This window comes from Pristis pectinata, chromosome 32 (assembly GCF_009764475.1).
Source record: "Pristis pectinata isolate sPriPec2 chromosome 32, sPriPec2.1.pri, whole genome shotgun sequence".
NCBI lineage: Eukaryota > Metazoa > Chordata > Chondrichthyes > Rhinopristiformes > Pristidae > Pristis > Pristis pectinata.
Genome location: NC_067436.1, coordinates 12,232,080 through 12,246,518, shown reverse-complemented (window position 1 = coordinate 12,246,518; position 14,439 = coordinate 12,232,080). Strand labels below are relative to the sequence as shown.

The following is a 14,439-nucleotide window of genomic DNA, read 5'->3' as shown; positions in this document are numbered from 1 at the left end:
GGTTGGTATGATTCAACCATTTTTCTTCATATTTATTTTCATAGTTTCCGATGATAGAATAGAAGACCATTTGGCCCATTGCTAATATGCCAGCTCTCAGGACGATCCCATTCTCCCACTTACTTTTCTATAACATATTTCCTTTCAAATGCCCCATCATCACCCTCATTCTCCGATCATCCACCTACACACCAGGGGCAATTTACAGCAGCCAATTAACCCACCGACCCGCATGTCTTTGGGATGTGGAAGGAAATTGGAGCATCTGGAGGAAACACATGTGGTCACAGGGAGCGCATGCAAGCTCCATGCCTGAGGTCAGGATTGAACCCAGGTCACTGGTGGCGCGAGCCAACAACACTCCCTGCTGCACCACCGTGCCACCGAGATATCCCAATCTAATGATCCATCTGCCCCGTCGAACCTTGTTATCTGGTGAGGTTGTGGGAGAACGCATCATTACCTTGGCTTAGTACTTTCTTCATTTTACTATTCCCTTCTGATCTCAGTTTTCTCTGCTGAATTTCATGCTAGTATTTCTTAGAACAGACCAGCCATTAATACAATCTGATTCCTGAAGTTTGGCAGATTCATGATTTACACGGAAAAGTGGAAAAAATGAAGGGTAACTTGCTTTCAAAAAAAAGATCCGGCTGCAAAAATTGGGCAGATAGTGACTTCAGGAAGGATCATAATTCACCTACAATGTATTAAACCATAGTTGCAATAAGTCTCAAAGCCTGCATGTTCATCTGTGATTGATCAGATGTCTTTTGAAGAATATTTTATTTCTTTGCTAATCAAATGACAAAAAGAAAGTTATAATTCAGAACTGAATCCCACTGCAAACCCAGGGAAGTGTACAGAGATCTGATTGGCCAGCCCCTCTCCTGAACATCTCTCTTCCTTCTCCAGGGTGCGTCATCCAGCCTGGTGGTGAAATTCGCCGACACCGACAAGGAACGCACACTGCGTCGCATGCACCAGATGGCAGGGCAGTTGGGCATCTTTAATCCAATGGCAATCCAGTTTGGCGCATATGGAGCTTATACTCAGGCGGTACGTAACCTGGCGCTGTGCCAGCTGAGATCGAAATCGAGTTTATTGTCATCTGCACAAGTCCATGTACGCACAAGTGCAATGAAAAACTTACTTGCAGCAGCATCTCAGGCAAATAGCATCAGATACACAACATTCACAAGAAAAACATAAGTTATGCAAAAACTATGCAAGAAAGAACACAATTAGAATGAAAAAAACACTGTAGTGCAAAGTGGTCATAGTGTTGCTATACTGAAGTAGTGATTAGGGTTGTGCAGGTTGGTTCAAGAACCAAATGGTTGAAGGGAAGGAGCTGTTCTTGAACCTGGTGGTGTGGGACTTCAGGCTTCTGCCCGATGGTAGCTGCGAGAAGATGACATGGCGGGGATCTTTGATGATAGATGTTGCCTACTTGAGGCAGCGCCTCATGTAGATACTACCGATGGTGGGTAGGGATGTGCCCGTGATGTATTGGGCTGAGTCCACTACTCTCTGCAGCTTTTTACATTCCAGCGCACTCAAATTGCAGTACCAGACTGTGTTGCAACCAATCAGGATACTTTCAACAGTACACCTGTAGAAGTTTGTTAGTGTTTGGTGACAAGCTGAACCTCCTTAACCATCTAAGAAAGTAAAGACACTGGCTCGCCTTCCTTGTGATTGCATCTATGTGCTGGGCCCAGGACAGGTCATCTGACATGTTAATGCCCAGGAATTTAAAGCTGCTGACCATGAGTCCATGTCTCATACAGGGCAGCTCTTGCCCCTTCAAGTAGAGCCCCAACCATTGAACAAAAGGCTTATGATGACTGGAACAACACACAAAGCCCTGGAAGAACTCAGCAGGTCAGGTAGCATCTGTGGAGGGAAATGAACAATCGATGTTTCAGGCTGAGACCCTTTATCACGACTGGAAAGAAAGAGGGGAGAATCCATGACTGGGTATCTTTCTGAAAATATTAACTAATTAGTTCCATTGCACTTCCCTCTGGAATTGTATCCTATGTTTCATCATCTGCCTGCTTACTAAGACTTCTTTCTACCCTCTCTCTTTGTTTTCATGTCCTTTGGTTGTCAATTTTCCCTTGCCAAAAGTCCTTGGAATTTTGCACCATACAGCTACGTCTTAACCATCCATCTCCAAGCAAAACCAATCCCATTTGCCTATCATGAAGTTAAACACATTCTAGAGATTTAATACCTTGTGAACGATGACATCATATCACCCAGACTCTTGATGTGGTGAAATGCTGAACAGAATGATTTCATATTCATTTACACCAGCTGTCGGAATCCAAGCATGTGGCCGGAAATGCCGCAATGCATCAAGGTTTGGTACAGAAATGAAAGAAATACATGATCAGTGTCAACCATGATTTTATAACAACTTGGTGCACACTTGTCTTGTTCAATGGGATCTAAAGTATGAGGGAATTTACCTTTCAGCCCCACACATCAAATACCCAGTCTGTTCTGTAGTTAATAAAATTCAGGTTGGTGTGGAGTGGGAAGAACAAGAGAAATTACTGTTCGGTTGTCAGCATTAAATAAAACCGTGATTATTACACGCCAATTGTACTGGCCCTGAGCACATTCAGTTTCACTGAAATCAACCAAATTCAGCCCACTGAATCCCTGCTGGTTGCATGCAAGTCAAGTTTATTGTCATGTGCTCAAGTACGGTGAGGTACAGGTGCAGTGAAAAACTTGCTTGCAGCAGCATCACAGGCACGTAGGTAAAGACAACACACAGGATATAAATTACACATAAGTTATACAAGAGAGTGAAGAGAGAGAAAAAACTGTGTGAAAACAAGACAAAAATACAAAATAATAGACACAATAGGGACAGGTTCATGGTAGTGCAAGACATGGTCTGTAGTGTTCCATTGTATCTAATTCCACTCCCTGCCCTCTCCTCATAACTTTGCATCTTTTTGTAGTCCCACAATCATCTTACGTTGGTGAACAAAGACAATTTTTTCCACTTGCATGGGCTCTTTCCGCTTTTCACTGCCTTATTTAGATTAGTTCTCTCGACACATGGCAGCCAGTCCTTGTACAATTTACTCCACATGGCTCAACACAGACGTTGCTCTTTAGACCCTAGCTTGTCCTGTCTGGTCACACATACCTTAGCAGCCAACATCTGCAGTGTCTCAATCTTCCTTGGTCACCCTCTACGAAATAAACTTTAATGCTGTGAAGGTGAAAGTAAATTGCAAACCAAGGTGCTCTCATACTTGACCCTTTTAGCTGGAACAATATGCCAAAGAAAAGATCAGGTGAAGGCAGAGTAAAGTTTATCCCACAACTATTCTGCCTAGGCACTGATCCAATTTTGGAGCACGTTTTCGCCTCCTTGGCAGTAAAGGTGGAAATGTCTGGCTGGGTAAGCAGGTTTGGCAATGCACAATCCAGTGAACCTTGCAATGTGAATCTTGGTTGTTCTCTCTTCCAGCTGATGCAACAACAAGCAGCATTGATGGCAGCAGCACAGGGCACCTACCTGAACCCAATGGCTGCAATTGCTGCAGCCCAGATGCAGCAGATGGCAGCCTTTAACGTGAATGGACTGGTAGCAACACCAATGACGCCGTCCTCAGGTACATTACTGACCTGTGCCCAAGGTTATGGTCTATTCCCATGATTCAGCAGTGTGTAAAGTATCTTGAAGGAACTTTACCAATGGAGATGCAAGAGATGCTGAAATCTGGAGCAACAAGCAATCTGCTGGAGGACCTCAATGGGTTGAGCAGCATCAGAGGGAGGAAAAGAATTGTTGACGTTTTGGGGCGAGACCCTGGTTTCGACCCCAAATGTTGAAACAGATGCTGCTTGACCCACTTCCTCCAGCAGATTGTAGCTTTACCAGTGGCTTGGGATTGGGCTGATCTTGAGTTGGCTTCACATACTCTGATCCAACTAGGGTCTCCTTGCGCGCGGCAGTGGACTGATTGCCTCATCTCAGTCAGTTTATAGGTGCATCCTTCCTGAGATTTCCACCCACAAGCATCTGGGCAATAGCCCAGTGCAAGTACTACACTGTCATCTATATCTTCTGTTTCAAGCAGGAGCCAGTCTTCTCTCCCAGATAGACATGGACATATCAAACAGGAGGTTATTTCCAAACAAAAGAAGTCTGGGCAGGCATGGTAGTGTAGCGGTTAGCATAACGCTTTACAGGGCCAGCAACCCGGGTTCAATTCCAGCTGCTGTCTGTAAGGAGTTTGTATGTTCTCCCTGTGTCTGTGTGGGTTTTCTCCGGGTGCTCCGGTTTCCTCCCACATTGAAAAGACATACAGATTAGGAAGTTGTGGGCATGCTATGTTGGCTCCGGAAGCATGGCGACACTTGAGGGCTGCCCCCAGAAGACTCCACGCAAAAAAGATGCTTTTCACTGTGTGCTTCACTGTATATGTGACTTATAAAGATATCTTATCTTATCTTATTTCTGGTGTGCTTAACAATAACCTGCTTGGACACAACTGCTGTCAATGCTACTTTGACAGAGTTTTCAGTGCGTTCAAGTGTCACAATAAGGGTGCCCCAATGAGGTGGCGGCAGGTTGGTGCAGCGGGTAGAGCCACTGCCTCACAGCTCCAGACACCCAGATTCAATCCCGACCTCGGGCACCGTCTGTGTGGAGTTTGCATGTTCTCCCCGTGACCACATGGGTTTCCCCTGGACGCTGCAGTTGCTATCCATATCCCAAAGTATGTGTATATTTGGCCACCGTAAATTGACCCTAGTGTGTAGGTGAGTGGTAGAATCTGGGGGGATTTGAGAGGACAAATCAGAGAATAAAAAATGGGTTAGGGTGGGATTGGTGTAAAGAAATGGTTGATTGTTGGCATGAACTTGATGGAATGTAGGGCCTGTTCCTGTGCTGTATGTCTCCATGACTTTAAATGAGCACAGGCAACAATTTATCACAAACAAATTGACCCTGTGTCCCCGAAAGGTGTAAGAAGTGTATGTTGCAAATGCTGGGGAATGAGTTCTTACAGGTATTATTGGAGTGCCATCATTAATATATTAATAAAGACCTAATGTGTCAACTATTGAGCCCCCTTCAGTATTTAGTTAACATTTTGAGTAATGCTTATTTGAACTTTGTGGGTGCTTTAATATTCTATTAATTTACTAACATTTCTCCAAATATTTCCCGTGCTTGGTTCCTCTCCAGTTCATTGCACACTTGTAGTAGTTTCACGGACTGGATAGGTTGGCACCCAAGGGATGTAATATGATGGTATCATCTCATTAATAAATGGGAATTGTTGCCTTGTGCTTATGTGAGTACGCTTTCCTCATAGACTTGCTTGTTTTCTTTCACAGGCACCAGTACACCCCCTGGCATCAATGCAACAGCTGTACCTAGTATAGCTACGCCCATTGGAGTCAATGGGTTTAGTGCCATGCCACCACAGACCAATGGACAGCCAACATCAGATACCATCTACGCCAATGGCATCCATCCGTACCCAGGTATACAACAAGAAAACAAGTATCTAATTAACGGAGACTGGGGTGAGTTGGAGTGGCCGCGGGAAAGGTGGAAACTAAACTAAAGTTTAAAAGGATTAAACAGTGTCCTGTTATCTAGAGGGTTTTAATCTTCAAGGCACCTTCTCCTTAATGGGTACAACCAAATTTAAAGTTACTTTGCTACTGAAAAAGATTTTTAAAACTTTTGTAATATCTTTTGTTGCTATTCAAAAATAGTCTTGCAGTGGAGAGCAAGTTGCAAGAGAGTGAATGAGAGTTGGCACCGCTCTATATCCATGAAACCAATAAAACAAAGTAAAAGTTCCTGGTCCAGCAGCCAGATCCCTGAAGCATCAGGGTTCAAGACATCAAGCAAGAGAAAGTACATGCTCAAGTGAGAACTACCAGCTTTCCTACCTATTCAAATTATTGTGGGACTCCCTTGTTGGCATGTATTACTGTCTGATCGTCCCCACAACCAACAAGCCACAGTGGACCAGATGCAAGGTCATTCTAGTCATAAATGGTGATCTGTTGAAGACTATAATTGATGTTTGTTTGATATTCTCATTAGCAGTGCCTTCATTTCACATTGATGAATGTGATTTACCTCCGTCAGAAGGTTGCTCAGGAGGGTTTGTGTGTTGTTTGCTACCATTTTATGGTGCCTGAGGTTTGGATCAGAGAGAAAAAGATTTTGGACTGTTCAAATTTCTTCCCTTTGCATAAGTTAGGGAAAACTGATATTTGCAATGCTACAAAACTGGGAATGCAATTAGTCTGAGCAGTAACACATTGTAAGGGGAGAAAGGATTTACAGAGTTACATAATTCCAGTGGAAGGAAGACCATGAAGGTGGATATTTTTGTCCCAGCAGTGAGCCCCAGAGGCTGGAATGCGGGTGAGCTTAAAACATTAGAGGGCATAGCTTTTAAGGTGAGAGGGGGAAAGTTTAAAGGGAATGTGCGGGTAAGTTTTTCATACAGAGAGTGGTAGGTGCCTGGAATGGGACTTGATACTGGAAGCAGATACGATAGTGGGGTTCAAGAGGCTTTTAGACAGACACATGAAGATGCAGGGAATGGAGGGATATGGATCATATGCAGGCAGAAGGGATTAGTCTAATTTGACATTGTGCTCGGCACAGACATCGTGGGCTGAAGGGCCTGTCCCTGTGCTAGACTGTTTGATATATATTATGCCAAGAAATTCATCCAGCTTGGTAGTGCTAAAGGCAGTGACAGTACTGGCAGCATATTGCATTCTACTTCTGAAATTCAGCTTCATTGACTTTATGAGAGATGAATTTCAGAAATGGATTACAATACATCGTTGGACTTAATGCTTCCCGCAGGAAAAGTGTTCCTTATTTTACATCTCATACTTGGTGGTATAGAGATACGTGCCAAGCAATACTACTTCCTAGATTGGTCAAATCAAATAATTATTCATCCTCATGCAAGACACAATGTTCTAACGCATCCTGTTTAATTTTCAGATGATATAGAGTCATACAGAATGGAAACAGGCCCTTTGGCCCAACTGGTCCATGCCAACAAACGTGCCTATCCAAGCCAGTCCTGTTTGCCCACATTTGGCCCATATCCCTCTAAACCTTTCCCATCCATGTACTTTTCCAACTATCTTTTAAATGTTGTTAATGTACCTGCTTCAACCACTTCCCCTGGCAGCTCATTCCATATACGGACCATCCTCTGGGTGAAAATGTAGCCCCTCAGGTTCCTATTAAATCTCTCTTACCTTAAACCTGTGCCCCAAAGTTCTTAATTCCCCAATCTTGGGAGAAAGACTGTGGGCATTCACCCCATCTATGCCCCACATGATTTTATACACAATGTAATATATTTACATGACATGTAATATGTCCTATATCTTTAAAAATAAACCATTGTCTCTTTCAAATAACACAGTTGCAGATATGCTCTCTGAAGGCCATTGGGTCTCACTTAAATCAATGGGAAAATGAGTACTGATACATTGTTCATCTTGCTTCAAGCAAGGCATTGTTTTCAGAGCTCTCAAACATGAAGCATACTTACACCGATGTGTTTGCAATGCTTTTGCAATTTTTAATTATCGTGGAGCAATTTTCATTCATTATTCAAGTTTGCACTTATTTTTCCTTATTGTGAAGTTACTGAGCTATGCTTGGCTCAGTTTAATAAGATGTGTTCATTTTCATAATCCCGCTAATACAACTTCGAACCCTTCTATAATTATAATAATTGAGCACAACGTTGTGGCAATAAAATGCAATTGTATCTCATTAAGGTAGAACCTATCAGTCAAATGGATTTTTAAATGGCATAATTAGGTAGAATCTATTTACGTAGAAGTAATTGAGGTTTTATGTTAGCATAACTTGAACTTATTTTGTCGTAAACAGTTGTCCTTCAACAAGAACAAAGTTATGGTCAGTCACAATGTGATCCAATTGGTTATCTGCTTTGATTTCTGCCCCTTCTTTAAGAAGCGAGCAGTTACATCAGTATATTAGCGATCTAAATAATAAATGAACAAATGGATTAAATATGTAATTGAATGAATGGAGGGATAGAGGGTTGGAAAGATAATTGCATGCTTAATTGAGAGAGTGATGTGGAGGAATAAGGACATATATGGCTGGGGGAAATAAATAGGTGATGGATGTGTGAACAACTTTAAGAAATGACTAGTTAAATAGAATACCTAGATGGATGGGTAGATTGAAAAGTGGAAAGCTAGATTATATTGCAAAGCCAGGACAGATGTTTAGTTCAGATAGATAGATTAGCCTGGTAGAAAAATAGGTATATACAAAGCTTTGATTGAAAGATGCTATGTAGAATTACCTAGATAGATCAATGGACGAATGATTAGATGAGTTGTCAAGCTGAATAAAAGGATGGATTGTCAAGATAGATAAATAGATTACTTTGATAATTGGATGCATGACAAGACAGAATCTGGAAAGATTTATTGATGTATGGACATATGGATGGATTGCTTGATTAAAATAGACTCCCTACTTGAAATAAATTTCTGTCTTCTGAGAAAAATTCTCTTCAAACATGTAAAGAAAAATGATTGAGTTACTCAACTGCTATTCCATAAAGGTTGTAAAACAAAACATGGCCAGTTATTGACAGAAAAATAAGCAATTACTGTTATCAAGCAGTACTGGGGAGAAATGCCAAAATGGATTTCAATTACATTTATTTTATGACAATAGCATTGATCAGATTTGCTGAACTGATATGCTTGCAACTTAAAGAAACTGACACACAAGCATTGTAAGACTTTCTTTAAATTTACTTCATAATTATACCAGCAGGAGCCATTCAAACTTTAACTGTGTCAGGAAGTACAAAATATGAGCATGATTTTAAAAAGAACCTGCTGCCTTTTTGGCACCTTTATAACACGTTCAGCCAGTTCCATGTTCGTTATACCTGGTTCCATTGTCCAGAGCCTCCATATCAAAGACACAAGAAGTTTGCATGTCCGTGTGGGAAATAGATAATTCAATTGGAAATACTTACAGGACAGTTGTGAAAGGACAGTGGATATCTCGGAGTGGCAGAGACCCAGGTTCAATCTTCTCTGTGTGAAGTTTGCATGTTCTCCCTGTGACCTCGTGGGTTCCCTCCAGGTGCTCTGATTTCCACCCACATCCCAAAAATGTGCAGGTTGATGAGTTAATTCCCCACTGTAAATTGCCCCGGTAGACTCTGGAAGGAGCTGATGGGAACGTGGGGAGAATAGTAGAACATAGAACATTGTTGTGCCGACATTTTATCCTGCTCTAAGATCTATCTAACCCTTCCCTCCCACATAGCTCTCCATTTTATATTATTCATGTGTCTATCTAAGAGTCTCTTAAGTGTCCCTAATGTATCTGCCTCCACCACCTCTGACAGCAGTGCGTTCCATGCACCCACTACTCTCTGTGAAAAAAACTTATCTCTGACATCCCCTTCCTCCAGTCACCTTAAAATTATGCCCCCTCATGTTAGCCATTTTCACCTGGGAAATAGTCTCTGACTGTCCACTCGATCTATGCCTCTTATCATCTTGTACACCTCTATCAACTCACATCTCATCCTCCTTCTCTCCGAAGAGAAAAGCCCGAGCTGGTTCAACCTATCCTCAAAAGACATGCTCTCCAATCTAGGCAGCATCCTGGTAAATCTCCTCTGCACCCTCTCTAAAGCTTCCACATCCTTCCTATAATGAGACGTTCAGAATTGAACACAATACTCCAAGTGCGGTCTAACCAGATTTTTATAGAGCTGCAACATTACTTCATGGCTCTTGCACTTAATACCCCGACTAATGAATGCCAACACACCATACGCCTTAACAACGCTTATCAACCTGCACGGCAACCTTGAGGGATTTATGGACGTGGACCCCAAGGTTTCTCTGTTCCTCCACACTGCTAAGAGTCCTGCCATTAACCTTGTATTCTGCCTTCAAATTCTATCTCCCGAAGTGTATCACTTCACACTTTTCTGGGCTGAACTCCATCTGCCATTTCTCAGCTGAGCTCTGCGTCCTATCAATGTCCTATTGTAACCTACAGCAACCTTCTACACTATCCACAACACCACCAACCTTTGTACCATCTGCAAACTTACTAACCCACCTTTCCACATCCTTATCTAAGTCATTTATAAAAGTCACAAAGAGCAGGGGTCCCAGAACAGATCCTGCTGAACACCACTGGTCACCAGCCTCCAGGAAGAATACACTCCACCTACAACCATCTTCTGTCTTCTATGAGCAAGCCAATTCTGAATCCACACAGACAAATTTCCCTGGATCCCATGCCTCCTGACTTTCCGAATGAGCCTTCCATGAGGAACCTTATCAAACACCTAAATAAATGGGATTATTGTAAGATTAGTGTAAATGACTGTTTGGTGGTCAGCACAGACTCGATGGGCCGAAGGGCCTATTTCCCTGCTGTGTCTCTCCATGAATCTATGTCTCTACCTTTTCCTGAGACCTGGCATAGACACAATGGGCCAAATGGTAGCCTGTTTGGATCTATGATTCTAAGATGTCCAATTCTACCTGGGGACCACACTAATCTTTAATATGGAAAAACAATGGGGAATAGAATTTGGCTCTCTAACCTCTAGAGTATTGTGTCTGAATTTAGGATACATTATTAGAGATCCCAATTGACCAATGGAATTACGGCTGTTAAATGTTTTTACGATAAGTACACAAAGAATTGATCCTCCAGCTTTCTCTGTTGGCTTTTAATTCAAACCTTATTTCAGACTGATGATTGACATGGAAGTTAGACCTCTGTTTGTTTTCAATAGACTTTAAATCCACTTCTACAGGTCAGCGCTATCCATCACACTCTTCTGTGTTTTATTCAGCTATCATTCTACGAATTTTATTGTCCTGCCAGATATTGAGCGAGAAAACTTTATTAACTCTGGTTAAATGCATATTTCAATCCACGATTGCTACTGCTAGTTTAGCAGCATTTTGCAGACTTTCGGTGTCTTGATTTATGCTCTCCATTTAGACCATTGGTCCAGATTTGGCTGCATTTTGCTGTCAGTTCCTTGTGAAACTGCTGTCATAAGCACTGCCAATTTCATGACATTCCCTCAAAAGTAGAACTTACAAGCCAGCGCGGTTTCGCTGCTGGACACAAGGTGGTGAGCAGCAGCTTACTGAAACTGTTGGCAATTAGCTTAGTGATGGTACACCAGGTTAGATTTGTGTTCCCTTGCATTTGACTGGAGGTTTTTCAGCAGCAAGGAAGGACAGTACAAATAAGTCTTCTCATTTTTAATTGTTTCTACAGTAATGATTATAAATTGTTAAAAATGTTGCAGAGTAGGTGACTTTTCTCTTTTAATTCTATTCTTTTGTTTCAGTTTGCCTGGTTTCTAAACGGTTCTGAATTTCAGAGATATTCAATTCACAGGAGTTTTGACAGCCAGCAGAGCTGATTCAGGTCTCTGCCTACGGTTAAAGGTTTCTCAGATGAGTTTTGGGGGTAGGTTTTGCCTTTGGCCCACCCACATATCTCAGTTACATCACACAAGGTTGTGGTGCTGCTCAGAACCTCATGGCTCCATTTTAGGAAGATCTAGGCCTGTAAGATTACCAATCTGGATACATACAAGGTAGGTATGCCCTATCAACTATACTAGAGCAGAAAGTGTGGGCAAATTCTGGGCCAATACTCGTTTGTTGTTTAACATGCATTTTAATAGAGATTCACCCATTGCTCTACAAGTGTGTGTGTGTGATAGTAGCGGCTGTGCTTTGCACTTAACTTCTGAAATCTGGGTCCACTGAAGACAATGCAGCAGAATTTCAGGAAAGAGAACAACACACATCTGTTACTATATTTACTGTGAGCGGCTTAGTTTCTGCTTCGTAGTACAATGAGATTTTTTTTAAATACAATTGGATTAGAGCAAGCATATCTAACATCATTGGTTGATACAGAAATTGTGAGAAGTTACATGTTAAAGATCAGGCTGCTAATGAGTGAAGACTAATGAGTGATAAATGAATAAGGTGGTAGCTCTGTATCGAGCTATATAAACTCAGGATGAGTTGCATGGCCTGTCCCATTGGAGAGTCCTGTGATATGTAACTGACAGGCAGGCATTGACAATGGAAGGCCATCTCCTCCTCCCTCACCAGTGATGGCGACCACAGTTCGTGCTTCTGCAGAAGCCACGTTCTCCCTGGGAGAGGCAGAAAAATTGGTTGTCACTGAGGGAAATACGGGAAAAATTCCTCTCTGTCCCCCTTCAGCTGATTGTAACCAATCCAGGAAATTACATGCATCCTTGCACAGTCTGTGGATTGCTGGATTGCAATTATTAGTACTTGTGGTTCCTGTATACTGCCATTAATCTGACCTTAATCTCTCCTCCACTCTCTTGCTCACGTTCTCTTGCTCTGCGACTTGGAACCATTCTGCCTTGGGCGGTAGATTATTGTACTTCCCTGTGTTTTACGGTGATGAATCTGCTTTATTCACACTACTTCTTCCTCTCTCTTTTTTTTTGTCTCCCTAGCTCAAAGTCCAACAGTGGCTGACCCATTACAACAAGCCTATGCAGGCATGCAGCATTATACAGGTCATTGACATTGCATGCGTAATTATGGCCTGCTTTCTTTCCATTCTGTTGACTTTTTTTTGGTGCTGCATTTAAGAAACAAATGAATTAAAAGAAAGTCAAAACTACACGGAAGGTTGAGAGAGAGAGAGAGAGAGAGAGAGGCTCAGATTAGCTTGATGGATTTGTATGTCCTAACCAGATTCGTGTTTTTTTGTTGCATTGTGTAACTTGAAGGGGTGGACAGAGTGGATTGAATCCAAACTCTAAAGAAAATCCAATTACGCTTGAAAGGAAATATAAATTACACGGCTACAGGTGAAGAACAAGAGGATCAGGATTAATTGGAGAGTTGCTTTGGACAAGATTTGCTGATCGGCCTCCTTCTGCACTGTATCCTGAACAACACTGAAAGAAACAGCCTGTATAGTAATGAGCCAGGTAGATTAGAAGGGTTGCAGGTTTGATCAGTAGTTGCTTGAGCTAAGCCATCGGTTGAGATGGCCACACTTGGAGCAAACTTCAAAATTCCCATCCATTGCTCTACCTAAAGACTTGGTCACAGGGAGCTTCAACTGAAGGTTAGATTTGACTGCTCTGATCAGTCCAAACAGGAAGCATCAACAGTAAAGCTAAGGATGAGCTGTCTGCGGGAACTTGGCCCTTACATTTTAAGGAGGAGGAATGAATTGAAAGTAGTAAATGCTGTGGAACATTAACCAGAGTGACGATACAAGTTGTGAAAAAAATCCTCAAAGTTGTTGCCTTGAATGGACAAAATATGACACAAAGCACTGCAATGTTAGTAGGACAGTCACCCACTGTTTTGATGATGTTAGAACAAGGTTCAGGATACTATGAGATTAACCAGACAGCAAATTGTCTGCACCGTAAAAGTTATGAGGCCATAAATTCCCAGAACTTGAGGATATTATTTTAAATTAATTTAGAGACCATTCACATATTCTGGGTAAGGAAGGATATTACTGTTGAAAGAAAAAGTTTAAGTGTCAAACAAAAAATGAAGTGGTGATCTTCTTACATCAATGTATGTTGCCAGTAGTGTGCACAAGTACTGTGAATCTTTCAGTGCCCCACATGCTTTTTATTTTGGCTAACCTTACCAGATCGAGGAACAGGAATAGACTAGTTAACCATGCAACCCCTTGAGCCAGCTCTGACATTTGACAAGATTCCAGCTAATTTCTGTTCATCTTCTGCACCCTGGCCTTGAATATGTCAGCTGTTGATTAAATTGTCTTGCTCTATCTCTTAACTTCCAATAAAAATAGATGGCCAGCAAACATTTGATGTAATCCAATAATAAGGGCTGTTTGAACACAACAGCAAGTACTAGTCCTGTCAGACAAAATTAAATCACTGATTATCCATTTCAGAAAGCAAGTACAACACAGGAAATAAAAATCGATCACTCTCAGTTGTGAAAGTTTTAATTGATCTCTGACACTTATTATGGAAGAGAGTTCCACGTTTCCATTTGCCATTGTTATTCTGAGATTGGGATCAACACCACAAGACTTCACCTTCTTTAGAAATCCCAAGTACTATTCCTGATCTAAAAATAGAAAACACTCATCAGGCCAGGCAGCATCTGTGAAGAGAGAAACAAGAGGCCTCCGTTTTAATGTTCCTCATAGTTGAGTGGACATGCTGCTGGGCATTTAATGTTCCCTTTGAAAGGTAGATCAATCAACTCTAGAACATAGAACATAGACCAGTACAGCACAGGAACAGGCCATTTGGCCCATGATATCTGAGCTGAACACAATGCAGAATT

At 41.8% G+C, this 14,439-nt stretch overlaps 1 protein-coding gene across 6 annotated transcripts in view; it reads left to right on the top strand.

The window, feature by feature from the left end:
* celf6 (CUGBP Elav-like family member 6) overlaps positions 1 to 14,439 on the top strand; it is an 830,275-nt gene that overhangs the window by 723,237 nt on the left and 92,599 nt on the right. For all 6 annotated transcript variants that reach the window (XM_052042321.1, XM_052042318.1, XM_052042317.1 and 3 more), the window contains exons 6-9: positions 916 to 1,059; positions 3,503 to 3,647; positions 5,383 to 5,532; positions 12,600 to 12,662. In XM_052042321.1, the coding sequence (XP_051898281.1) occupies positions 916 to 1,059; positions 3,503 to 3,647; positions 5,383 to 5,532; positions 12,600 to 12,662 (502 nt within the window). The remainder of the gene's footprint in view (positions 1 to 915; positions 1,060 to 3,502; positions 3,648 to 5,382; positions 5,533 to 12,599; positions 12,663 to 14,439) is intronic.